The sequence below is a fragment of the Grus americana genome, chromosome 21 (genome assembly GCF_028858705.1).
Source record: "Grus americana isolate bGruAme1 chromosome 21, bGruAme1.mat, whole genome shotgun sequence".
NCBI classification, from domain to species: domain Eukaryota; kingdom Metazoa; phylum Chordata; class Aves; order Gruiformes; family Gruidae; genus Grus; species Grus americana.
The window spans coordinates 279,769-306,333 of record NC_072872.1 but is presented as its reverse complement, the minus strand read 5'-3'; the positions used below and the strand labels follow the sequence as shown (position 1 = coordinate 306,333).

Here is a 26,565-nt window from a genome sequence, read left to right as displayed (position 1 = left end):
ACCCTCCACGGGACCCTCCATATTGTCCTTGAACTGGGCAACCCCAAACTAGCTGTGGCAGCATCCCACATGCTTGGCAGGGGAAAACACCTCCTTCGATGTGCTGGCCACGGTCCTCCTGGCATGACCCAGGACATCATTTTTCGTTATTCTCCATAAGAGCAAATCACTGACATCCGCTCGGTGGGGGTACAGTCCCGTTGTGCGTGGCCAAGGGAGCCAGAGGCTTGCGTTGGGTTTGTGGGGTGATTAGGATGCCAGCAGGAGTGGGGAGGGCTGTGGGAGAGGGCTCCCAGAAGCACGGGGGAGGGCGAGAGGCAGGATGCAGCCGAGGTGCCCAGCTCCAGCGTCCTGCGGCACCCATGCAGATGCTGATAGCGTGGGGCTGCAGATCCCGCCTGCCCGCCCGCCCCCTGCCTCCGGCCCCGGAGGGAGGAGAGAGGCAACTGGGAGATAAGGCTGGGGATTTCAGACTCTTGGCGGATCCTCGCTGACAGAGCCGGGGCTGCCTGTGTTCCGTCAGCCGTTAAAAATGCCTCGCTCGAGTGGAAGGAGCCTTGCTGCCAGGAGAAACAAAGCCAGGCAAAGGGACCCGAGGAGGACCCGTCCTCAGAGCTGTTAGCACAGATTGAAGGTGCTATTTTGGAAACTTCTATTGCAAGAGCGAGCTGTTTGCTCTGAGCTGTTTGCAGAAGTGGTCTGGGGTGGGCTCGGAAGGCCGGGGCAGTTTTTGGTACACAGGAGCCTGTATGGAGCCTGCTCAGCCCACACTGGATTGGTTGAGAGAGGCAGTGGGACACGGGGCCAGCAAACAGGGAACCGCTCTGCGGCCCCTCCTGCACGTTTGGCCAGAGGCTTTTCCTTCGGGCTGAGCCATGGGATGCCTTTCTCCCCTGAGCTGCCCTGGGGAAGGAGGGCTGGAAGCACAAGTGGCCTCTTCTTTCAGATCCCTGGTGTGGTCCTCCTGCAGGGGAGGGCAGGACCTCTCACGGGTCCTTCTCCATGCCGTTCCTTTCCCAAAACATGTGCCTTCCCGGGCACCACCACCTTTCTGTGCCCTGGGAATGGGTGGATGGGAGACGAGGACGCTCAGTGCTGCTCAGGCATTCCCAGCCTTGTTTGAGAGAGCTGCAGCCAGTACTCTTAGCAAACCCGCTGCTGTCTCCGAGCCATACCCCAGTGAGGCAGCCATCCATGCCTACGTGCAGCAGCGAGGCAATTAAAGGCCCATATGTTTCACGTGAACCCTTATTAGCCTCCTCCGATTGGTGCTGGAGATGAGGAAACCCACCACGTGGGAAGCTGCAAACCGCCCCCGCTTCAGTGATGGGGCCAGAGCCACTGTCATGGTAATCGCCCTCCTGGGACGAAGGATGCTTTGATAAAGTAGAAATTTCTGTGCTCTCACTGTTTCGATTCCCTCTTTCCAAGCACGAGTTTCTAGGGATGCTCTGCCCCTGCCCTCGGTACAAGCCGGAGGGGAAGCAGCGTGTCCCAAAGCTGCTGTCACCACCCGGGGCAGAAAACTGGGGCGTCCTCGTGTCTTCCAGCAAGAAGTGAGAACATCCACACTGTTCGAACAGGAGGGGGTTTAAACCCCATGTGAAGATTTCGGTTTTGATTTGCTGTTTACCCTGGAAACAAGATATTGGCTGGATTCCAAATTAAAAGCTGTTTTCTCACCCAGAGGAAGACCTGGAGGGAACAAAATGGTTTTGAACACAATGTTCGTTTATTTTACTTCTGGAGGTTGTCATTACTTGAGGAAAAAAACAAGAAAGGGCTTTGCATCAAATTTCAGTGATTTTCCTGTCTTTCAGCATGATTTCAGAACATTTATCTTCAGAGAAGTTGTGAATTTCCAGGATTATTTTATCCCATGTTGGTGTGTGTGACCTCCTGGGGAGGAAGAAAGTTGCCAAAATTTCTGGCAGTGTGCATCCCAGCTTGGTATTTTTGATGAACAGTCATTCAGCCCCAATTTTTGCCCCATTCTAAGAACAGCACATGCAGAAGTATTAACTGCAGCTGTTGGCCTGTGCCAGGCCAAACTTGGGGAATGTTTTTTGTCTCTTGGGGCTGGTAAACCTCAGCAGCATCGGCATTTTTCTGAGGTATCTCTATTTTGATGCAGAAGCAGCCTTATAGGAAAGTTGTTATTTTTAAAATAAGCCTCGGGAAGGTGAGAGAGGCCTGTGTCTTAAAACATCTTTGATCAAATGACCTCATATTTCACCCTGGATGTCAGACTAGACCAATTTTGTGTGTGGGTCTTACCGTGTTTCAAAAATTGGTATTAGTCCGGGGACCTTGTTACCATTTCAGCTACAGAGCCACCATCACTTCTCTGCAATGGAGAACAAGGCAGCCATCACCTCTCCCCACAGCTTAACACCCTCTGAGATGGGTTTGTGCCGAGAGACATGACGGGAATAGGGTCAGAAATGGAGTGAAACGTGTTGGGGACAGGGGCAGCGAGGGTGGAAAGATCCAGGAACACGAGGAGAAGCCAGTTTTTGAACAGGTCCTTTGACTGTAGGAGGCAGGGGGGACTTTGCAAGCAGGAAGGCTGGTGGTATTTTTCTGTAGAGCTTTTCTCATTGGAAACTCAAGATAGTTTTGAAGGAAGGGAGGTGAAAACTGAAACCCCCCTCCCCTTTTTTTTTAAAAAGAAAAAAATAGACATATCTCAGTAATAGCTCTTGCTTACAGCAACCTCAAGCGTATGTTTTTCCCAGGCTGCTTTTCTGATCTGCCTCATTCCTGAAAGCCTTGGCAGTGAACTGAAGTAGAAGTTTGTTTAAGTCGTTCCAGTGCAGAAACCACCTGCCGCCCCCCAGGCTCTTTGTGCTGCACAAGGAATTAACAGCGGCGGAAAGTCACAACCAAGAGTAAGCACCGAGAGCCATGCCCATAAATGCTTATAGCCCAGATTTTTCTTTGGCATTGGTGATCCCTGACTTGGAAAGGACTTTCTGGTGTTTAAAGCTTTCCAGTGATATTTTTAGCCACCTGTGCCGTATCTGTTAATACTGTATTTCACACTGGGCCTTCACCACCCATCTGCTGTAGGACCATGCACCCCCTGTGCCACCCTCGCCCACCCTGCCTGGCTGAACACGCATTTTTTTGAGCGACTGTTGCTAATGGAGCATCTTGTTCATCCGTGAGTGGGTTAGAGATCTGAGGCCCAGCGGAGGTAGACCCCAGGACACGCTGCTGCCGGTTGTGGCAGAAGTGGCAATTTGCTTATGATACTGAGTAGTGAAGGCAAGGACTGGCTGTGGAGGGTTGCAAAAGGACTGTATGAGATGGCGTGACCGGGAAATGAGAAGGCAATTGGAATTCGATAGGCTTGAGGTGATGCAAATGGAAGAAAACAACCCCAGCTTCACGTACAGATGCGCAGAGAAAGGCTGTGAGTTGGCCTGATGTCTCTCAGGAATGAGACCCTGGGGCTGTAATAGGTAGTCCAGTTGGTACGTTGGTGGTTAAAAAAATAATTTGGACATTGCTAATTATGGGAAAAGAGTAGAGAGTAAAATAGCGAATGTTGTTATGCAACTTGCTTGGGGCATGACAGAGGTTTGTGCAACCCTAGGGGTCTGGGAGAAGGTGGACAGCGATGGAGTGTTCATTGCCAAGGCAAGTGTGAGATTGCATCGAATGAAATGGCAGCTGGCAGCTTCAAAGCAGAGGGCAGTGGTTTCTTCATGCAGCGTGCAATTACACCGTGGACCTCTGTGCTGCACGATGTAATGGGTGCAAAACATTCACATGCAATAAAAAAAATGACTGGTAACTTAGTGGAAGGAACATCCCACAAGGGATGTTAAACGCAGAGAGCCTGCCTCTTAGAAAGTCCCTGAGCTATAACTTGTTGGAGGGTGGGAAGGTGCTGTGGGCAATGCGTGTGCCTGGCTTGTGCCCTGCTCCTTGGGTGGCCCCTGTTGAGGGGAGGATTCTGGTGACCGTGGTCTGGCCTGGTACAGCCGCTCGCATCTTCTTCATGACAGTGGCTAAAATCCCCTTCTCATTCGTAAGATTCCCTGAGTGTTCTGGGAATGGGGGGGGAGAGATGTCTGCATGGGGACCCCATCTCTACAGGCGGCGCAAGCAGCAGCGCCTGTCCCCTCAGAGCCTTCAAACCAGCTGCTCCTTCTCCACTTTGTTTACTTCAAATTGTCAGGTTTTGGCTTCGCACTCTGCAAAGCTGAGAAGGGTGTTTTCTGGCAGCGCTGCCAGGCCCCGGGCGTCCCCACCAGCCCCCATCCTCACCACTGCTGCTCTTGGTTCTCTTCCAGGCTGCCCGTCGGGGACGTTCAAGGCCAGCCAAGGGGATGAAGGATGCATCCACTGCCCAATTAACAGCCGGACGACTTCGGAAGGGGCCACTAACTGCGTTTGCCGAAACGGGTATTACCGGGCAGATGCTGATCCTGTCGACATGCCGTGCACCAGTATGTGGGCTCTGGGCAACGGGGGAGGGACTGCATGCATCTGGGAAAGGAGACACGCATCAATCAAAGCACCAAGGGATGGTTAAACAAAGGCATCTGTCTCAGTGGGATTTTGGAGGAAGCCAGGGGCTCAGAGCACCTCATCCTCGCAGGCGTGGGTCTGTCTTACCCTGGGCCAGTCTGCGCCTGCCAGCATTGCACAGGCAAAGAGGACAGAAATTTGGGTTGCTCTGTGCTGCTCGAGGCAGTGGGATGACTTCACTGTGGGGCTGTACCCGGACGAGAAGACCTGCGTCTTTGGCACGCAGCAGATTAGTGCAAAGGCCAGGAATCAGAAACACTATAAAAAATAACTGGTGAATTTTGCCAGGGATGCCATGTAATCAAGTGAGCCTGGGTTAAGAGGACAGGTTTTGTTCCCGCTCCTGCTTTTGGCTGTCCAGCTTGCTCCGCACATCCCTGACACCAAGGGAAGCACTGGCTCAGTTGTGCTGGCTGCAGAGTCCTGTCTGGGGATGGGGAAAACGATGGGGTGCAGCTGGTCCTTGCAGAGCTGGAAGGACTTCATTTGGGGTCTCCCGCTCTGTGCTGGTCTGGGGTTTGCTCCGCTGCACCTGGCTCTTACACCTCTCTGTCTGTTCCCTTTACAGCCATCCCGTCTGCCCCCCAGGCCGTCATCTCCAGCGTAAACGAGACCTCTCTGATGCTGGAGTGGACCCCGCCGCGGGACTCGGGTGGCCGGGAGGACCTGGTGTACAACATCATCTGTAAGAGCTGCGGTTCAGGCCGCGGGGCATGCACGCGCTGCGGCGACAACGTGCAGTTCGCCCCCCGCCAGCTGGGCCTGACGGAGCCCCGCATCTACATCAGTGACCTGCTGGCCCACACGCAGTACACCTTCGAGATCCAGGCGGTGAACGGTGTCACCGACCAGAGCCCCTTCTCCCCGCAGTTTGCTTCAGTGAACATCACCACCAACCAGGCTGGTAAGATGCAGAGCCGTGTCTCCCAGCAGACCTGTCCAGGAGGGGGAGGGGGTGGGCAGAGATCTCCTGGTTGAGAGGTGCTGGGTGAAACTGTGTGGGGTGAGCAGGGCTTGAAGGGGAGAGGAGGTGGGGTGAGATGTGGCATGGCGTCGCTTGCTCCGTAACGCTGGTGATAACTAAAGTGCATGGGCCTGGCAATGCCTGGATGAATCCCAAGCCTCAGGTGTGAAAAATATCCCTTATTTCAGTGAAAAGCTGGAGTGTGCCCCGAGGCAGAGCTGCCCTCCCATCACCGCAGCAGAACACTCATGTCATGGTCACCTGGTGTCTCAGCATCCCTCTCTGGCACTGGGCGCATGACTGTTTCTGAGGTTGTTGCCGTGGAGCATCAGTTGCACACACTGTCGGTGTGTTGCAGACACAGCAGCAGTGCTCACTGCTGCTGGCAGCCTTGCTGCAGCCCTGCTACTGCTCCTGGTTCCTGAGGAGAGAAGGTAAGATTAGCTCCAGCATTTTGACACAAGCTGCGATCTCTGCCCTGACTGCAGAGGAAGCCAGGACAGGCCGTGAAAGTGAAGGAAAGCTGCACAGAAGAGGGGCTAGGAGATAGATATATGGGATGACCACCTGGAAATCTGCTCCAGGTCCTGCGCCACTGCAGGGTCACCTTGGTGAAGAAGACCCAGCAGCAGAGCTGGAAGGACTTCCTTTGGGGTCTCCAGCTCTGTGCTGGTCTGGGGTTTGCTCCGCTCCCCCTGTGCAGGGTGGTTTTGCTGGGGGAAGGCATGTCGGGGTTCCTTGTAGTGCCGCTCCTGGGAAATTCACCAGCAGCCCCCAGGCAGCAGCTGTGCTGGTGGCAGGATGCCCTGCAGAGCTGCTGGTCTGGGGCTGCTCTCCCCAGCCCACCTGGAAGCCATCTGGAGCTGGAGCACAGGCTAGGGCTGGGGTTTTGCTTAATCCAATTGCACGGTGGAAGCATGCCAGTAAGGTACAAGCACATGTGGGAGCAAGCAAGTTTCTGTGGTCCCTCTGAGCACTCCAGCAAATGTGTGGGGTTGTGCGAACATGTCCTGGGCTGCCCTGGACGCTACGTGACCTTCAAGACTGTATTTGGCAGCCGTGGATGATTGCATTTCCACTGAATTGCCTGGAGACCATGGTGTGTGCTGGCTGCAGGGGACAGGAGGTGTTTGGTCTAGGGTGGAGTAGCAGTGGTGCAGCTGGGCGTCACTTGGTTGTGCACGTGGAGCGCCAAGACAGACTTAACCTGCAGAAATGTCTTGGTCGGACATGAACCAGCAGACTGACCTCTGATCTTAAGTTAGCTCAGCAGCCACGGGGTCACAGTGTTTTCAATACTGTCTCAGCAGCCCTGAAGGCAGATTTAGCATAGCATTGAACCATGTTTCACTGCGAGCAGGGACATGTCTGCACATGATGAGAGAGGAACTGGCTTGGGATGGTGACCTGTTGCAGCTTCCTTTACAGAGACGGCTGATGGAGTCAGGGTGGGTGTGATGCTACCTGGGGCTACAAAGGGGCTCTGCGCGCCCCCAGCATCGTCCTGCGCTATAGATGAGTTATTTAATGCTCGGATTTTGCACTTTGCCGTTATATGGTGTGCTGGTTACCTTCATGTACTGCCTGTGGCTACTTCCACCTTAGCAAAACCAGAAAGCTGAGTTGCAGGCGAATCCTTTTCAGTCCCCTGGATCCTCCTCCTTGTATTTTCCTTGTTTGACACTCCTTTATTATCAGGGCTCACACTTCTCAGCCTGTGTGATGTCTCTCTTAATGTATCTATTCATTAGCACTAAACAGTAACTGTCTGCTCGCTAATTCCTCTGTAATTAGAGGCTCTGAATTCTTCTGCTTACACTCCGCACCGCCTGGCAGCCTTGATGTAGATCATTAGCAGTTGGTAACAGAAGCTGCAGACACAAAGGCAGAGCTGGGACAGCAGAATGGAGGGTGTCCTAGGGAGAGGAGAGCATGCAGAGGGAGGTGAGGGATGAGGCAGGGAACCGGCGATTGCAGCCCCCCTCTGCCAGCTGGGGGTCCATCTTAGGCAGAGCACAGGACTGCGTACGTGACGGAGTTGTGCCCCTGCCGCAGCTGGATGATGGCCTCCCTGCAAAGCGCCCACTGCGCTGGCCTTGGGGACCTCCCAGCCCTGAAGAATCAAGGCAGAATCGCCCTGGTTCACCCAGGGATAAGCGGACCACTGCTGGGGGACAGGCACACCACCTGTGCTTGGTGCTTTCGGGACTGAGGAGAGATGCCACATCACCCCCAGCACCTTTGACCTTCAGGTGTCCTAAATTCTTCAGCATCCCAAGAAAAAGCTGCTGTGAGAGGGTAAGAAAACGATCCCCAGAGAGCAGCCAGAGAGCAGGTACCGAGTCTGGCCGGAGGAGTGGCACTGGGGGGGGTGAGGGTACAGTGACCGTCATCCCAAAAGGGAAACTTGAGATCAAAGAATGTGCACAGCATTCACCTTCTTGTTCTCCCAGAGGAAGATGGCTGGGGTCCTCTGCTGTACCCCTCTCCAACGAAGTCTGGATTTCACCAACATTGGCCTTTACATAACATAACTGATTTTGCTGTTGTCTTGTGGTAGTAGGACATTTCTCCTCGTGTAGACACAGGCGGCGGGGTGGGCTTCTCTCAAAGAAAAATAAGAGGTAGCAAGACCAAGCTGAATCACACTTTCTTGCTATGAGGTGGCTTTCCAGAATGTGGATCTTCCCATAGCTCTTTGTGGACACTTCTATATTCTTCATCATAATTTTTTGAACTAGATACTGTACCCAGTAGCAGATGAACTACTTTCCCTGCTAGTCTTGCTGTTCCCTTTGCACATCCAAGTGTAAATTGCTACCTCAGTCATCTGTGCGGGCAGCTCTTACCTCCCTGGTGGCTTCTGTCTTGGTCCCTTCAGATGCTGCTTCCCAGGATGCAGTCTCCAAGCAAGACCTGCATTTTGGTTTCCAGACCCAAGCACAACCTTATAATCGCTTTCACGGGCTCAGCCATCAAGCCATGATCATTGCTCTGTAGAGAAGCTGTCATTCCCAACACTGCCATTTTGGACACTTAATGAATGGTTTGCCAGCAGTATTTTTATATCGTCTCCCAGATTTCTAAAAATTTTAAGGAGAGGTGCTGCCTCCACTGTGCTGGACACAGCGTAAGTCCCTATTGAGTGCTAGTCCTGTTTAAAACTAATTTCACATGTTGCAGATGATGCTGATGCTAAGCCCAGTGTCTCACACACTTTAAGTCTGTGCACTCTGCTGAACTCCTGAGTTCAGGAAAAAAATCAAGACAGTTTGACAAGAGCTACTTCCACAAAGTTGTGCTGCCGTGGCTGATTTGGGCGGTAGGATCCCATCAGGGTTTGTGGAAGGGACACCGGGGGTCTCTGATTCACCCTCTCGTTTGCAGCAGGACTATGACCAAGAGTGGATCTGCTGTGGCTTTTTCTAGATGAGTCTTGGAAAACTCCACCTCTCTGCTGATCTGTCCCAAGACAACATCACCCTCCTGGGAAAGATAATTTCCAGCCTGATTTGTGGCTTGTGCCCCTTGTTGCATCACCTACCCCGGCTGGGAAGAGTGAGTCTCCACCCTCTTTTAAAGGAGCTCCAAGCAGTTGTAGCTGCAGTTAAAGTCACCCTTAATAAGCCCTGTGCCGCAGGCTGCCTTGGTCACCCTGGCAGTCCAGGATCCTCTGCAGTTCCTCCTGGACCCATGGCCATTGATGTTGACTGTTCTGCATTGATGTTGGCCTTAGACTACCCAGGTTGACGCTGACCTTAGACTCCCCAGATTCACCCTTTGCATTTCACTATAACGTTGTCAACTTTTCAGTCCCACCAACAAAGGTATCAGCAATCCAGACACCACGATGTAGAGAGGAGCCCCAAGGGACAGGCCACCTCTCTTCTTAGGAGAAGGTTGGTTGAAAGAGAGCGTGTGAGGAGGCCAGCGCCAGCCCGTGCTCCAAGGTGGTTTCCTGGACCTTCCTCTTGCAGTGAGTGTCCTTAAAAGCCCAAATGCGTTTAACCTCCAGAAAGGCAGGTTTTGCTAGAACAGGAGGTATGATGATTCCCTTTTCAAATACAGAAAATCAGAAAGGACCAGGACCAGCAGAATAGGAATAAAAAGAACTTGGAATAAACATTCCCTTCCCATGACCTTCTTGCTCCCTGGTTGGTCTTCAGCCAACTCGAATTTACTCCTTCCAGCAAACTCTGCATGACCCCCACTGCCTTCCTAGGAAATACCTTCTGTCACCTCTGAGGCCAGGTTGTGTTTTCCCTCTGCTGTTCTCAGCAGGCTTCTTTTTGACTCCAGCTCCATGCTGTGCTTCTCCCAACAGCCGCTCACGCTCCACTTGCCTGCCTGTCGCACCCTGCAGCTGAGTGGCACCTCTCCCCAAAGCTCAGCAGCTCTCCAAGGAGGGAGATCCAGGACTTGACTTACCATCTGACACAGCCAGTCCTGTCTGAAGGGACCGTGATGTGGCCAGAGAAAACAAGCCCATCATGCAGATACCGGGTACCACCAAAAGCCTTTTCTCGGCCATGCCAGAACAAAAGATGTGTGCCAAGAGGGCGGTTGAGAGCCGTGCCAGCATCCCAAGAGGGAAGGTGCAGGAGGGAAGCCAGGGGTCAAGGAGCTGAGCGTGGCCCAGCGCTTAGATAATGACACTTGACTAATTGAGAGCCGTGCCAGGCATCAACCCTCTTGCTGGTGACAACATGCAGCCCCTGTGTGCTAATCTGTGGCCATTCCTTGGGGAGGATCGGGGAGGGTGGGAGTCCTGTGCTGCGAGGATTTGCAGGCTCCATCCGTGCCGTGGCCAGGCTGAGTGCCCTGGGGAAGTCGCCAAGGGAAAGGGCTCCTTGGGCAGGGATGACTCAGATAGCACATGGGAAGGGCACCTCTCGATAACACTTCTGTGATCTGTCAAGGGAGGAAAAAGCCCTGGGCTCCACCCAGACACAAATTCAAGACCTCCCAGTGATTTGGGGAAGGAGAACATTCACATTTTTGGGAATGCATCCCTTTTGTGAGTGACTCTTGTGTCACGTGGGATAAGAAGGGAGGATTAGCTCTGATGTCAGAGGCTCTTGGCTGCAAACAGAGCCAAAAAAAGCCATAAACAGCTAATACAGTGTGAGTACCAGCTAGTGTGGGACAGGGGAAACCAATACACTTTCCTGATAAACCCATCAGGAGCAGCATCCGCAGTGGTGGAGTTTGCTGGCACAAATTCTCCCTCCCTATGGATCCAGATAACTCGTTATGATTATTTGCACTGTTATTCTGGGTGGCATTTCACAGCAGTATGTCACGACATGGGTCGTTTGGCTGGGGAGGTGTGGAACTCAATGCCTGTGCACCAGGTTCACACCAAACATCATTAGAGTTTGAATTTCTGCTTCATGGTGGCTGTCACAGCCCAGGCGCTTGCATCCCAGCCAGGCAGTGTCTTTTGGACAGGGCTGTCCTGATGAGACTCAGAGGTGCCTGTGAGCTCCAGGACAGCTGAATCTCTCAGTGGTCCAAAGCAAGAATGTGGGCCATGGCTCTGCTCTGCTGTGAGTGTCCTGTGGCTGCACAGAGTCCCGTCTGGTCCTTAGGCAAAGGCTGGGGAGTTCAGCCATGAGTGATGAAGCACAGGTGAGGCAGATCCTGTGAAGTGCAAAGCACCAAAGGGAGGATTTTTCCTTCACCTTCAACCCAAAAAAAAAAGTCCCTTGCAGCCTTGGTCCACGGGCTTTACTGCACAATGCCACAGGGAGTATGGAGGGGTCAGGCGAGGAAGGGTGAGGAGAGAGAGGAGTGAGCCAGGGTAGCAGACAAGGTGAAGGTGTAAGGTTGGTAGGGACTAGCACTTCTCACCAGCCGTCCAGGTTGCTGTTTGCTTGTCACATTAGTTATGCTGCAGGCTAGACAGCGAGAACTGTATTGCCTGGGTCACATGCATTCCTGATTCTACCTTCTCGCTTTCATTTTGCATCAGAAGATCTGGCTCGCTTCCTCCTTCAGAGGGATGCACAGCAGTGGCCTGTGCTCCTCTAGACACAAGCAGGGAATCATGGTATCTCCTGTTTTCTCTCATGCTGCTCTCAGCCTTGCCCTGAGCTGGCTGCAGTCAGAAATTACTTGTCTGTGAAACAACAACATTGGAAAGTGTATGCAGAAATCACCTCGAAGAGCTGGAATGAGCTTTCCAGACCTTAAAAGCTACGAATGTCTATTTCTTGTTCCCTTCCAGTATAAAAGTACAAAGTATAAAAGTGTAAAAGCATCCCAGCATCTTGGATCTCTCATCTAACCTCCCACCTATGCAGGACTGCTGCCAGCACTACATCAGGGCAGCCATGGTTTGGGCAGACAATTATTGGCAATCCCCAAAGGCAGAGATCTCCCCACATTTCCAGTGACTTGTCCCAGAGCTGCACCACCCCCCTGTTGAGGGAACTTTTCCCGATGTCCAACCTGAACCTCCCAAACTATGATTTATGGCCATTGCTCTTTGTTACACTAAGTTTCAAAGGTTCAAGCCAAGAGATGTTTTAGATCAGCCTGCATATCAGTTAGCCTCACATTCAGTCCTGTCTGTGGCTAAAGCATCTTTCAGAAAGGCAACCAGTCTTGACTTGAGACATGAAGAGACAGAGGGCCCATCAAGTCCTTGCGCACAAGTCTGTGTACCTTGTTCTTGCTTTTTTTCCAATGAGATCACTGATTTTCTAAGGAAATGCAGTAGGCTCTGCCTGTCAAGACACCAGTAAAACATTTGTTTTGGAAAACTACTAGTAAAGCTGGAAGTCTGTCCAGGAAATGCCTAAATGGGAGACCACTACCGCCCGAATGGGGAAGCATGAGACTGAACTGAGGTGACTGAGGTCCATGGGAAGTAGTCTCATACTTCTTGATGTTTCAAAATCTGGTAGGGTATTTCTTGTGCAGAAATCTGGCACAAACATTGTTAGGATAGAGGAGGACTCTGATACCTCCAGGAAGACGCTGAGAGGTGGAATAACAGAGTCAGGGTGAAATTCAACGATGGAAGGCAGCTGAGGAGGACCTGGTGGCAGACCATGAGAGGGACAACTCTCCAGTATAAAACATTGTGGAAGAAAAACGTGCACAACTGTGCTGTATCAAGAAAAGTACATTCACCAGCTGTAGCTAAGTCTCACCACCATTGCACAAAGCTTGGGTGGAACTTTGCACGGTCATTGTGTGCACACCTGGTTACCCACATTGAAGAGAGCTGAACTGTGATGGTAGCAGGTAGAGATGAAGGCTGATGAGATGAGCAGAACACAGGAGAGCCCACGTTACAGAGAGGAGACCAAAAAGGCACTGTGTGTTCAGCCTTGCTGAAGGGGATTTATTTGCTACCTGTAATGATGTGCTGGGCTGGAGGGGCACCAGAAAGGGAGAAGAGTTATTAAAGCAGAAGGACAGGAGCAGATGGCACGGAGTGGCTGGTGATAGCATTTAAGTGGAAAAGCAGAAATTTTCTGATCCGTGGAGCCATCTCCCATGTGGAGGAGCCGGGCCAAAGCCTGTTTGCCTGTATGACAGAGCAAGCAGGAGTGTGTCTGCTTACTGTAGGACTATGCCTGAGGTCCCTTAAATCCCAGGTTTCTTCTTTTGGGGACTTCACTGGATGTGTTTCTGTGAGAATTTGGCCTGCTCCCAGGCGCCAAAGCCTCCTGAAACCTTGACATCCCCATGGCGGCTTCTCCTATCCAGCATTAACAGCCAGGCCTTACCTTCCACATGGACCCACATGACCATCTGTAGTAACCCACATAGCCATCATGGCTCTGCAGCCATTCTTCTCTCCCTTCTCTTTCCTTCACCCCCAGCTCCCACCTTCACCCTGGCTGCCTGGTACACGGGGCTGTTGCCACCAAAACCTGATGTGGCTTGACATTTGCTGCCCCCCTCCTCTCACTTGGTGGCCCAGCCTGTTGCCTTCGCTGCATCCCCCCCGCTTGCAGCAGCCGGCAGTGAGTGCCAAGGAGGGACCCTGCCATGCCCAAGTCCCTTCTTCTCCGCCCACTGGAGACCATCCGCAGCCAGGGCTCCCAGATGGTAGGAGCTTTGCCAGCTGCTGGCTCTTCAGGACTCCTCTTCCCGCTCCTGCGGTGGGCAGTTGGGGGGATGTTGGCAGAGCAGGGCGCGGGCTGCACTGTTAGAGCTTTCCTAGCAGATGCTCTTCTCCACCCGCTACCAGCTCTGTGGGCTCCTCCACCTGCTGACTCCCAGGCTTCCCTGAAGCATAAATTACTCTGTGAGTTTGAGGATCATTTTTCCCACACCTGCCTGGGGCTTCAGAAACCTGTTCCAAAGCATCTGGAGCTGACTTTGGGCAGAAAACAAAAGCCCATCCATGATGGATGGGGTGGAAAGTCCCTTCTGGTGAACCAGCGCCTCCCCCTCTCCCCACAACATGCCGCCATCCCCGCTGCATGCGAGTGCTGGGAGCTGACGGAGTGGCTCAGGAGCTCATGTTTTGCTTATGTATTCAGGAGGGGTGATTTATCTTTACTGCTGCACTTGGCAAACACAGCCTGCAGTGCTAATTGCCTTGCTTGCGCACAAGGCGCCAAGTGCCAGCACTCGGGCAGGTGGAGATGCTGGAGGCAGGTAGGCAAGGCTGCAAACACACGGGGGGCCAAGTTTCAGGGTCACAGTGCTTGAGCAGCTGAGCAGACACTGGGAGTTGATGCTGCTCAGTGGTGCGTTTACGTGGACTGTAATAGATGGTTGTAGCAAATCGAGTTAATGCAACCAGCTGGCCAGTTGTCCCTTGCTCCATCTCGGAGTCCCTGTGATTTAGTGGTCCTCTCTGTCTCTGTGTAAAAAGATAAGTCCCTGTCTGACTCAGTTCAGGCAGGAAGATCCTCACTGTGCCTGTCTGATCCAGCCCGGTCCATGTTCATCATGTCTGCAGGAGGCTGCTGCATCAGGAGGGATGGGGAGGAGATGCTCTTTCCAAGAAAAAACACTGATATTTCCAGAATTTCCACACACACGGAGGGCAGCCTGATGGAGTCTACCATGAAAGAGAGCAAGGGAACAAGTTCAGTCTCAAATTAGCAAGACTCAGTGGGTCCAAGGTGATGGCCTGCAGCAGGCGTCATTCTTCCAAGAAATACTTCTCTGGTCTAAGTTTTCTGTGTTTGAAATTTCAAAATCAGTATGTTCCTAAGAACAGTTTTGGTTGCAATTAGTTAGCATTTCATCGTAAAGTACTATTTTATTGAAAATGTGGGGGACAAGTTTGGAGGGACGGAGGGCTGACTCCTGCCAGCGTTCCTGCTTTCCACCACCCTTTTGCTGATGACATCGCCTTGATCTGGAGCAGATGAGGTTTCCACATGGAGAGGGGGCCAGGAGGTGGGGACGACCTTGGTGCTGAGTGACCCCAAACCCGCTCCAGCGGGCTGCGTGACGGGATGCCGGGATCCTCTGGAGCACCTCCTCTCATTGCTGAGAACAAAGTCCTGCCCTCCTCCGCGGGCGGGATGGCAGCATGCAAATGAAGGCTGCAAACTCAATTAAACAAAGAGCATAAAGACAGCCAAAAGCCTCTGTCTGCCCGGGCCAAGCCGTTGGGCTTGTGGCAATAGGAACTGCTTTAAAGGCTGTAATCTACACCAAAGCCTTCGCTGATTGAAATGGGTCCGGAGCCAGGACCAGCTTTGGACTGTACTGCCGTGTTTTTAAGATTTTCCAGCATTTGTAGTTACAAACTCAAGGGGCTGGAGGCTGGGCCTGCTGGGAAATTTTCCAGACACTCGACACACACAAACAGCGTGGGTACCAGCCTGGTGGGGCCACCTTGCCAGGAGCCTCGGAAACAAACCACTCACAGGCTGTGAAATACCAGCCTTCTAGAGCTCTACTGAGTCCAGCGAACATCCCAGACCTGCGGCTTTTGGTGCTTTGAGGGTGATTGCTCTTTATTAACGAGCCCTAGTGCTGTCATCCCTGTGGCATTGTGTTGCTTTCCTCAGCTTCTGCTGGAGGTAATTGATTTCAAAAGTATGTGGCTCCTGAACACGCTATCACAGGGGAGGACACTAAGAAAGAAATTGAGTGGACAAACATTTTAATAGTTGAAGCAATAGTGAACCCCTTTAGCAGGAGAGAGCCATACACACAGAAGTGCTGGTGGAGGGGCTTTTGGAGGTCTCCAGCCCAACCTCCCATGCAGACCAGGGTCGCCAGGGTTGCCACTGAGGGCAGGTCAGGAAAAGCTTCCCTTCCTCCCTTCCTCATCCAGGTATTCCATACTGTGCCGCTTTCAGTTCCCACGCTGGAGGAAGGCATCTCAAATTCAAATCCATTCTCCAGGAGGGCTCATGGAGGGGACATGAAAGCCTGCCATGCTTAAAGAATGAGGAAAGAGCTTTACCTGGAGAAGCGAAAAGTGGAGAAGGTTTTAACCAAAGAAGTCAATTTTCAGTTAGATACCTAGATGCATTTGGACTCCGAGGATTAACTTTACTAAGAGCATGAAGAACTGGGGCCTTGAGGTCAGTGGTGGGACCTGGACTGGGGACAGCTGGACCACTGTGCAGTGACAGTCACCTGCTGGGGACCGTGTGGGACTGGGATGCCTTGGGGCTGGAAGAGACGGCTGGTTTGGATGAAGCGTCCCTTGGGTGAGATATTTGTACAAGACATCCAGGTCTGCGGGGAAGAGCAGAGTGAGTTGTCCTGGCTTTCTGCTCTGGCCATGCCTAAGAAGCAGAGATCACCTAAGCCCCATGTGCCTATTGCACCTGCCTGCAGCCTTGCACAGAGGCCCTGTGTGCTCCTGCCATTTCAAGCCTTGTTTTTTGGGTGCTGCTGGAGCCTGGATCCCAGCCCAGATGTCTCCAGGCCCTATGGCTTCAAGGTCGGGGAAGCCCGTGCTCCATGAATGATCACAACACCATCCTCGCCGCTGCATGGCATCACTCTTTAGTCTCGCCGGAGCGAGCTGCTGGTGTTGTGCAGGGCTTGAAGTGCAGAAGGAGCTCTGGGACCTCCTGGGAGCCCTGTGCTGACGAATGCCCTGCTCTGGTCCCACGGGGGATCCTGTTCCCCACATAGTTCCCATGTGTTGGAGCTACCTGGGTCACCCACTGAGGCTGAATCCCTGGGTAGATGCACTGGGAGAGAAGCTTGGCCACTTACCCCAAGGTTTTCCAAGTCCCTCTCTCTGCCACGTTTGCAGGGCAGTTGCAGAAGTTCAGGCATCCTCTGCCAGATGCTCTGTCAGCAGCTTTCTCCCCCACATCTCCCCATTTACTGCCCTGTCCCGTGGCCTCTGGACTAGCTGGTGCCTTGCAGCATCATGGTGCATTTCCCTGCCACTCTGTCTTCAGCCGGGGGTCACGCAGTTAATCCTGACCCCGGATCACAGCCGCTTCTGCATGCGGGTAATTGAAAATGCCAGAATTCCCTGCTGACCCTCCTATAATAAAAGCAGTTCCCGGTCCGGTAACCTGACACGCCAGGGACCGAGATCTGTCAGGAGGGCTCTGAGGAGATGCTGGAAAACTCCCAGCTGTTCACCTCTTTTTTTTCCCCTGGGTAATTTCAAAGTGTTTCTGGGGAGAGGCCACGGGCCAGGCTGGCTTTGCTCGCTCTCTGTTGTGAGTGTTTTCCAGAGCAAATGTTGACTCTGTCTGACATGACATGGGTTAGTGGTATTACAGTGATCAGAGATAGGGGCTTTGCTGCCTGTAACCGGACTCTTCCAGCTAAGCCAGCAGAGGAATGGAGATGTTTTGATTATACCGGGATCTCAGTAGCGCTGACCCACTCGCAGGCAAGGAGCGAAAGGCTGAGCCTCGCAGGACTGGCAGGTGAGGGAGGCGGGGGGCTAGCTGCAAAGTGGGGGGCAGGCTGGTAGCATTTCAAATGGGTATGAAGGTCACGAAAGAGAAGCTGGTGTCCCTCAGCAGGCGGTCCAGAGGCTGGAGCCACACAGTCCTACCGGACACCCCCATCAAAGGGACAGGGAGCGAAATGCAAGATGCTGCCTGGGGAGTCCGAGACCCTGGGCTGCTCCTGTAGCTTTGCTCTGGCTGGTGGCGGCATCTTGTCCGATTTTATTCCCTTCGCAGCAGCAGTCCAGGTTCCCAGCCTGCGCAGCGTGACCTTCCAGGGCTTCGCCGTGGCTCTAGAGACTCTTAAGTGGCCCTGAAGTGCTGTGGACGTTATCTGGTGTGTAGCTGGAGGTGGGCTTGTTTCACAGCATCACGTGACTGGGAGTCAGACCTACTGAAAACCGGCGGCAGCAGCCCCTGGCAGTTGTGGCCCAAGAGTCAGGACCTGAAACAGAAAATTGGCCTCTGCTGTCAAAGCCTATTAGAAATAGGATACCTGTAGCATCCCTTTGGGATGGGATGAACCAGCACGTGTGAGGGACCAGACTGCATCACAGGTGACAGGTTACGTTGCTCAATACCTACAAGGAAGATGCCTGCTTGTTCTCCTGTTAAGTGAGTCCTGATACACTCTCATGTCTTTTATTCTTGGTCTCTGTGCATTGAAAAGGTGAAGGTGGGATAGGAGGGATGTCACCTTAGGATACTGAAAAATCAGGGCTGGGAGAAAGGTAACAGCTCCCAGGTGGAAGCTCTTGCTGTCTGAATAAAAGAGGAAGGTGCCCCAGCGGATGTCCTGAGGACAGATTGAGAAAACCTGGTGTTGTGGAGATAGGCTGCAGAGGGGGAACACATGAGTTTCCTAAGGATGCCTCTAAACTGTACAGCTCAGCGACATAAAGCCAAGAAGGAAAACGGGCCTATTTATTTCTCATTCACCCAATACAATTCTTCATTGTTTGATGCCCCCCTGCTGCTTTTTGTCAGTTTTATCGTAATGAATTGCCCCTAAGCTTTACACAGCAGTTTCACCAATTACACTAATTTCAGATGCATCTAGGATCTCTCGCCCCGCTCCCAGCGGGACACGGGGGAGTTATAGGAAACGCAGAAGCAGGCTGGGACCCGAGGTGTTCGGTCCAACGCTGCATCAGAGGGAGGTGCGAGGAGTGAAGGAAGCAGCAGTTGCCCCCTCCCTTCCTTGAGCTGGGGGCATAGTTTAAAAAAGCAGTGAAGGGAGATGGAAGGTGCACAACGGGGAGGGAGCAGCAGCTCTGCACAAGCTGTCGGAGGCCTGGGCTGAGTCAGAGAATTGTCATGTTGGGCACACTCAGGGGGATATCAAACCTGAATGAGGAGGTGGATGCTGTCTCTGTAGTTAAGAGAGACGGTTGCTGGCTACCGAGATCAGTTTTGAGGTTTGTATCTGAAAAGGAGGTTAACACAAAATTGGAAAAGGTGCAGAAGAGAGTCATCAGATTGATATGTGGGCTGATAAATCTGTAAAGCACTCAAGAAACTCAGTCTACTTAGATAATGGAAAATAAGATGAAAAGAAAATATTTTCATGATCTCCCAGTTCTTCTGTGAGAAAAATTTTGTTTCTAGACTCCTCCTTAATTTAGCTAGCAAAACCAGAAAAGTTTCAGCAGTTGGAAGCTGGAGTCCATAAATTTCAACCTGAAAATAATATGGGCATTTTAGAACAGAGCAAGTAACCATGAGGAAAACCTCCCAAGAGGCACGGTGGGCTCATCATCATTTGCAGTCCTCAAAGAAAACTGGATGTCTGTCTATAACATATGCACAGGGTCAACCACAAGTGTTCAGCTATATTTAACTCACTGCCTGGGTTCTGTTGCCAGTCTCATGCAGATGTTCAGACCTGGTTGCTACAGTAGCTTCTCCCAATTTTCTGCAAAATAGACATGTTCTTGCGCTGTCTCATCAAGCCGCCCTGAGTTTTGTGGTTGACGTGACCTTCTTTCAGGTATTGCTGTGATTAGAAGGTGCCTGTTTCTGCTGGAAAACTCAGATTTCTTCCCTTCTTGTCTTCTTCTCTTTCCTTCTCTCCTTAATATTTTTTTATCATTTTCAGCAGGGAAGCCAAAAAGAAGTAACTTTGGTATGGAAGTAAAATACTGACTATAGCAAGCCTCAGGCTTAGCAATGCTACCAACCTGCCCCTTTGTCCTACTCAAGATGAAGCAAATCCTTAGTTAAAGAATCCAAAGCCTCTTGTGGAGGGATCAGCAATGGTTAAGCTGCCTCTGCTGTGATGGATCTGTGCCACCTGGGGTTTCACTTTCTCTTAGCAGAGACTGCTTAAGTAGCCCTTGCGGCTGGTGGGCAGGAGCTCTCTGGTTCCTTGCCCACAGAGGTATTAGCCCACATGTCGCAGCATCCTCTCACAGCAGCAGCCTGAGTCTGCTTTCAGGCAAGGACGTGAGCCTGTGAAGAGAGATTCACAGTCACAAGTAGGTTAAAATAGGATCCCTTTCCTGAACAAATCATCATTTCTTAATTGCCTGGAAGTATATGCTGAGCTATGAGAAGCTGCTGCCTCTTGTCATCAGGAGTAGCTGCTCTGCCACCTGCCCGGCTGCATGCCTGGTGCAGAGCTGTGAGGGAGGCTCTGCCCTGCTCACCATCCTTGGGGTCTGGCATGGAGCCGTTTCCTGGTTCACACATCCGTCAGCAGTAACTGCAGGTCGGGAAGCAGGGCCAAAGCACTGTCACAGGCTCCAGATGCTGTTCTGTAAGACAGGGAGGCTCTGATGGTGTGCCTGTCGGGGATCGTTAGCAAAAGCTGGGGTGACTTCGGTTTCATAAGCAGGGCCCAGACCAAAAGTTTTGGTCTCGTCTCTTCTTGTGGTTTTGTTTTTTTCTTTAGAAGACATGCTTTTTAAAATGCTGACTGTGCCTCGGCTAGAATGCCTGGGAGGCAGGACATGGTGGGGCTCATTTAGAGCAATGTGGTAGAGAAAGATTGTGCTTTATGACCAAAAATTGACATTTTATTTCTGGAGCTAATAAAAAGAACCTAAAGGGTACTAATACAGACAGACTAATAAGTAGGGAAGCCCTATCCTTGGAGGTTTAAAGATTCGGCTGAGAAAGCTCCACCTTCCCTGATCTGGTGTTGGGATCCTCATACAGCAGACAAGTTGGACCAGAGACTCCGGGGGTCCCATCCCAGCAGCACTTGTGGGATTTGGTGCTATCGGGAACTGAAGGGTACAATGGGAGCAGAGGGATCAATCAGCAGGCAAATGTCTCCCCTGTCAGCCCTCACGGCTCTGCTCTGTGCTTGGTGTGGAGGCACCTGAGCCTCTTGGTTCATTCTTTTCCCCAGCATGATCTCTAGAATAGAATAGAATAGAATAGAATAGAATAGAATAGAATAGAATAGAATAGAATAGAATAGAATAGAATATTTCAGTTGGAAGGGACCTACATCTAGTCCAACTCCTTCAGCTAGATAGAGATGAATAAGGCACCTAAGCTGATGACCTAGGCCAGAAACACTGACCTGGGAGAGGCTGGAACACCATCGTGCCTGGGTTATGTCTGTCTCACTGGTAGACTTAGTCCACAACGTGGCTCTGGTACAAAGCACAGACAGAATAGGACAGATGCCTTTCCTTGCCTGTTACCCTTTTGCTAGATGAGAGCATTCATTGAGGATATCTATCAGACCCACCATGACATTGGCAAGACCAACCCTGGGGTATGTGAAGCATTGTCTTCTGTGCTGTTGAAGCTGCTGCACTGCTTTTGGGTTAAATACCCAACATCTGAAAAACCTTGGGGCTCTGGTGCTTCTCTTACCAAACCCCGTTGCGACTTTATGTTTCTGCCCCAGCAGATGTTTGAGTTTTCCTGGGAGACAGTCAAGCAGGACATAAGATCCCAATCTTTCCATGAAGTCTCCTGAATATGCTGCGTGGTGGGATTTGAGACCTTCTTGCCTGGACATGTGCACCTCCTGGCATTGAGCCAGTGTGGTTTGTGAGGACGCTGCTGTTTTAGCTGTCATTACAGCCTTGGCAAAACTCAGTGTGTCCTTCGGGGAGGTTATGGGTATGCGGCTCTGCTGGCAAGACCCGAGGATGGGGTGCATCTTGAGCCCCATCCTTTCCATGCGTTTCCAGTAGCTGAGCTCAGGCAGGTTCTTGCACCCTGTGTGGGCTGCAGAAAAGCTGGACAAGAAGAGCTGTCGACACCCCCAGAAATTTATCCTGCAGAGTTGCTCCCAAGCCAGGGAAGTCTGCTCAGCTCCTGGTGGATTAAGGTAAACTGCCAAAGCCCCAAGTCCCAGCCTAGACAAGGATCTGGCTGTGATCAGTGTTGTGTGGACCTGCGGAGGCTTGGGCTGATGACTGTGGAAGCATCCCTTGCATCCCTCCCGTGCTTCTGCCCCAGAGAGGGCATCACATGAGAGATGTCGGCTGCCTCCCCTCCCCGTGCACTGCAGATTTTGTTGCAGCAGGGGACAGGTCATCTGCCTTTTTACATCAGTGGATTTTCATTAAGCTTGTTTTACACTCCAGTGGTGGTTTTGGCTTGGTTTATTTCTCCAGCAATTTGGAGAAGCCACAGGGCTCCACTAAGAGGAATCCGAAGAATCTGAGGCCGTCCCAGATAAAGAGGATGTAGAAAAGTGCCTTTCAAGGGCTCGAATGGTTCATTTTGCCTCCAAGTGACGTGGGGCTCAAGGGTTTCAGTCATGAAGAGTAAGTTTCTGTCCACTGTGGAAATGAAGCTCTGTTAATTTTTTGCATCGTTAATGCACACGTGCACCTGGAGATAGCATCAAGATAAATCTGCCTCTGCTCACGCACAGGGGTGACATCTCAAAGTGATAGTGGGTCTGAGAGCTGGGGTGCTCTGAATCTGATCTCCTTTATGTGTCACAGGGCACGTCCCTTTTCTCTCGTGCACAGTAATTCAAACACCTTCCATGAGTAAGAGACAACCGGGTGAGCCAACAGCTGATGGAGTGTCTTTGGCACTGGCCGGTTTGTGCCCTTGGGCAATTCTCACCAATTTAGTGACCATTTCCAAACTGGAAATGAAAAAAAAAAAGATCATTTTTCCAACCTGGAAATGGTCCCTAAAGCTCTGTTTCTTTTGTCACAAGGGAACAAAGAGGAGTCATGGCTCATGGAACAAGGTGACCTATCCTACAGGGCCAAATTAAATGCTGCCGGTGGATCTTTGGTGTTAGCAGCCCAGGTGTACTCTGGCCAGTCCTGGAAAGGGCTTGGCACAAAGCAGGCTGGAAGAACAAAGACCCTTTTTTTTATTATTTTGGTCTGATTTGCAGTTTGTTAAATCTTTGCTTTGAAATGCTCAGAAGCTCAATGAAGGGAACCTATGTATAGTTTGTTCAGAAACAACAGTTCAGGAAAGTCAGCTTAGATGTTTTGAGACTTTTACCATCTTTGCTCGGCTGCGTTCATCACTGTGTCGGAAAGTGTACATCTCTCACAGCCTTTTCTGTTGTGTTTGTCACTTCACCACGTCCTGTGGCAGAAAAGCTCTTTCTACATTGTAGTTCAGACTGGTCACAAAGCACTTGATGCTTCTGTCAGAGCTGGAGCACACCTTGTGATGAGAGTATCACCAGGTAGCACTATCCCAGATTGGATGCTCTTTGTGTTCACTTTAACTATTTTCATGTCCTTCCTTTTTTAGCTATTATATTACATATATTAAATACTGCTGGGGGACCAAGCTCCTAAGCACAGTCTCTGCCTCTGAAAGTGCTCCGTAAAAATAGGTAGGACAGGCAGGGAATGAAAACAAGACCAGGTAGAAAATGGCAGTGCAGAGGGATAATGTGGGTTTGTACAAGGTCTCCCACGTGGGCTGAGGGGCAGAGCAGAGAACTGCAACCAGGACCTTCCAGCCTTGGAAGTGGTGAAGTCAGAAACTCATGGGTCTTCACTAGCTTTGCAGCTGACTGTGAAGGAACTGTTTGCTCCAGGGAATGAGAGCTGCCAGATACCAGCTGCCTCAGCATCTGTGTCACTATCCGGCTAGAAGCTTTTTGCTCTGAAAGTCACTCTGAGGTCTGACTGACTCCACGAAACTGGTTGCAAACTCAGACATCCAGTCCCAGCCCATCCCTGATTCACAGAGTTGGGAGCCTCTCTCTGCACAAGCTGTTGCCCTCACCTGTGCTGAAGATGTGTGGTGAGGACCATGTTTTGTAGCATTTCAGCATGCTGTGCTCCATTAGCAAGAGCACAGGCAAAAATTGAGGAGGGTGATTGTACCCATCTGCTTAGCACTCATGAGGCCACATCTTGGTACTGTGTCCACTTTGGGGCTCCCCAGTGCTCCAGAGACATCAGCAACCTGGAGCAGGTCCACCAGAAGGATCAGTAGGATGGGCCAGCAGCTGGAGAACAACGCATTTGAGGATAGCTGAGAGAGTTGGGTTTGGCCAGCCTGGAGAGGAGTAGGCTGAGGGGCACCTAGCTACAGTCTTCCACTTCAGAAGGGAGTTTGAAGAGAAGATGGAGCAGACAGTGAGAGGACAGTAGTAATGGCCACAAGGTGCAATGAAGGAAGTTCCAATGGGATGCAAGGAAAAGCTTCTTCCACACAAGGGCGAGGCAGCTGGGGACTGGTGCTCCAAGAGCCTGTGGGCTCCCCATCCCTGAACGTATTCAGAGCTCAACTGGACGTGGTCCTGAGCAAAGTGATCTGACTTTGAAATTACTCTGCAAGCCAGTTGGACTAGAAACCTCCAGAGGTCACTTCCGACCTAAGGCTTTCTGTGATTTTATTATTGTGCTTTTCCCTGATGTCTGTGATAACAAGAGCAGTTACTGAGAAGACGCAATGGTGGAGGTTCCTGCCCATCCAGAGACACTCCTTTGCCCCAGGTATAGGAAAAGCGCTGAAGTTGCTGTAGTCATTCATCTCACCTGCCTCCTACCCAACATGCAGCGTATTTGCCTCATTAAGTTTCATTAGATGAGCCCCACCTCATCCATTTGGTTCTTTTTTCTGAGCCAGATGAGGGCAGGTTCACCAAGTACACAGCTGCTTGGGCCATGGCTGGTTCACAAATGAGTCACACAGGCATGGAAGTGGGAGGAGAGCATCCCAAGGACCTCACTCCTACCTGGACAGACCTGGAGCTGAGGAGCTTCTCCAGCTGTGAGGTCAGCCATCGAACCTATGTCTAAATCATGGGATGTTGCTACATCCCAGTTTTGTGGTGGGATTGGTCTGGGTATATGCAGCCCCTGTCCTGGAATAGCCTGTATGAGGGTGGGATTGGTTCCCAGAGCATGTGCAGCTCAGATGTGCCAGAGAGACCACAGGCTGCGTACTCATCTCACTCCAGTCCCAATTCCTGCTGCAGGGCCATCTGTAGCTTGGTCACATCTTCCTTCCAAGGCCTTTCTCCACAGAGGGAGAGATGTTTGTCTGGGAAATTCACATCCTATGAAATCTGTGTCAATGTGGAAGCAGTGAGCTCTGGCAACTCCAGAAATGTTACCTGTGTTTCATCTTGACACCAGCATGAGAAACTAATCCCAGGAGTTTGTAAATACGGGCCCTGAAGCAGCAGGACTGGGACATTAAGGTGGGAGGGAATCAGTGCTGTATGCCACAGAGCAAGGGAGGGTCTGAGATGATACAGAGAATATCAGACTGGTGGGCAGCGAGGCTTGGCTTAACCAGAAACGGGTGGGGTGACTGGCGTTTGGGAGGAGGTGAGGCTTTGGTCTCAGGATCTGTTAGAATCATAGAATGATTTGAGTCTTTTAAAGATCGTCTAGTCCAACCACCCTGCCATGTACAGGGACATCTTTCACTAGATCAGGTTGCTCAAAGCCCAATCCAACCTGACCTTGAACACTTCCAATGATGGAAGTTATCTGCCCTCGTTCAGTTTTACCAGGTGCCAAAACCAGAGATCACCAACGCTTTGCTGAGGCTGACCCGCATCACGCCTTGCTTCAGGGGTGGGGAAACCCAGGGAGATGAGGGGAAATGGTGCAGCAGCGTGGTGGCAGGTTTTGCTTTACCCATACCCGGCCCCTACGCCCCTTGGCACGTAGGCATTGAACATCCTGGGAGCTACAGTGTTTTGAATCCAGGAAACCCATAGTGAAGAGGCAAAGATGGTGGATCAAAAAAATGGCTTTTGTTGTTATACTTTGAGAGGAGTTGCTCAGCTGTAATTCATTAGTGATGTGCAAGAACATGCTGCAGCCACTCTGGTCCAAGTAACGCCGTCGTACCACTGCCGTGTCTGCAGTCCTCAGCTGGCACGGCTTCTGTCGCTGCTTGTGATGCCAAGGGAAACCAGACTGGAGATGGGTGAAAGGTGCTTTGCTTTGTGTGCCGCTCCTCCAAGCTGTTTCTCAGAGCTGTCAAATGAGTTGTTCTTCCATGAAATATTGAAAGGGTTGGACCTGGTAAAAGCTCTTCTGAGTGCAAGCCTCTCTGCATCTGTTTGTAACCAGGCCTGGCATGCAAGTGACGGGGAAGCTTTCTCGCTACCACTTTACAGTCCTCTCCCACCCCTGAGGCTTCCCCTCTGCCCTGAAGCTGCTGAAGCAGTGAGTCTGCGCTGGCAGGCGTGCCAGGGCTAACGCTGTGCTGCAGTTAGCACTCTCCAAGGCTGGGCCGGCGCCGGGTGACGTCTGGGATGGCCTCCGGACTGACGTCCATGGAGGCTGTGTTGGCAGCAGGCTGGGCACAGGGTGGGTGAGGACATGTGCTCGGCTCACCGCTCTCAGGGGTGGTGAAGAGGAGGCAGCACGGGCATCTGTGTGTGTCGGCCCCTCCAGCAAGGGTGGGGGCTGTAGGCTGATACCTGCAATGCTCTGGCATCTCTGCTATCAATACCTGAGCCAACTGGATTAAAAGCCCAGGCTGCTTGCTCGCCTGCCACGGTCCACAGCAAGCAGGATCAGAGCTGGTCAGAGTTTCCCAGGGAGGTGGCAGCTCTGCTCTGTGGTCCCTGCCTCGTGGACTTGTTAGCACAAGTCCCTGGAGGACAGTTTTCCCACGGCGTGGCACCAGCCAAGGCTGCGCTGTTCCTACCTGGCCATGTGTCAAGCCACGTAGGCAACGCAGGGCAGTGCAAGGGGTGGACAGCTGCCTGGGTTGTCTGAGGAGCTGCTGGAAGGTCCCATTGTGCTCAGTGGGACAAGTGGCGTCTGT

At 51.8% G+C, this 26,565-nt stretch overlaps 1 protein-coding gene across 2 annotated transcripts in view; it reads left to right on the top strand.

Moving 5' to 3' along the window:
• Positions 1 to 26,565, top strand: part of EPHB2 (EPH receptor B2) — a 131,949-nt gene that overhangs the window by 76,654 nt on the left and 28,730 nt on the right. For both annotated transcript variants that reach the window (XM_054849924.1, XM_054849923.1), the window contains exons 4-5: positions 4,305 to 4,460; positions 5,111 to 5,446. In XM_054849924.1, the coding sequence (XP_054705899.1) occupies positions 4,305 to 4,460; positions 5,111 to 5,446 (492 nt within the window). The remainder of the gene's footprint in view (positions 1 to 4,304; positions 4,461 to 5,110; positions 5,447 to 26,565) is intronic.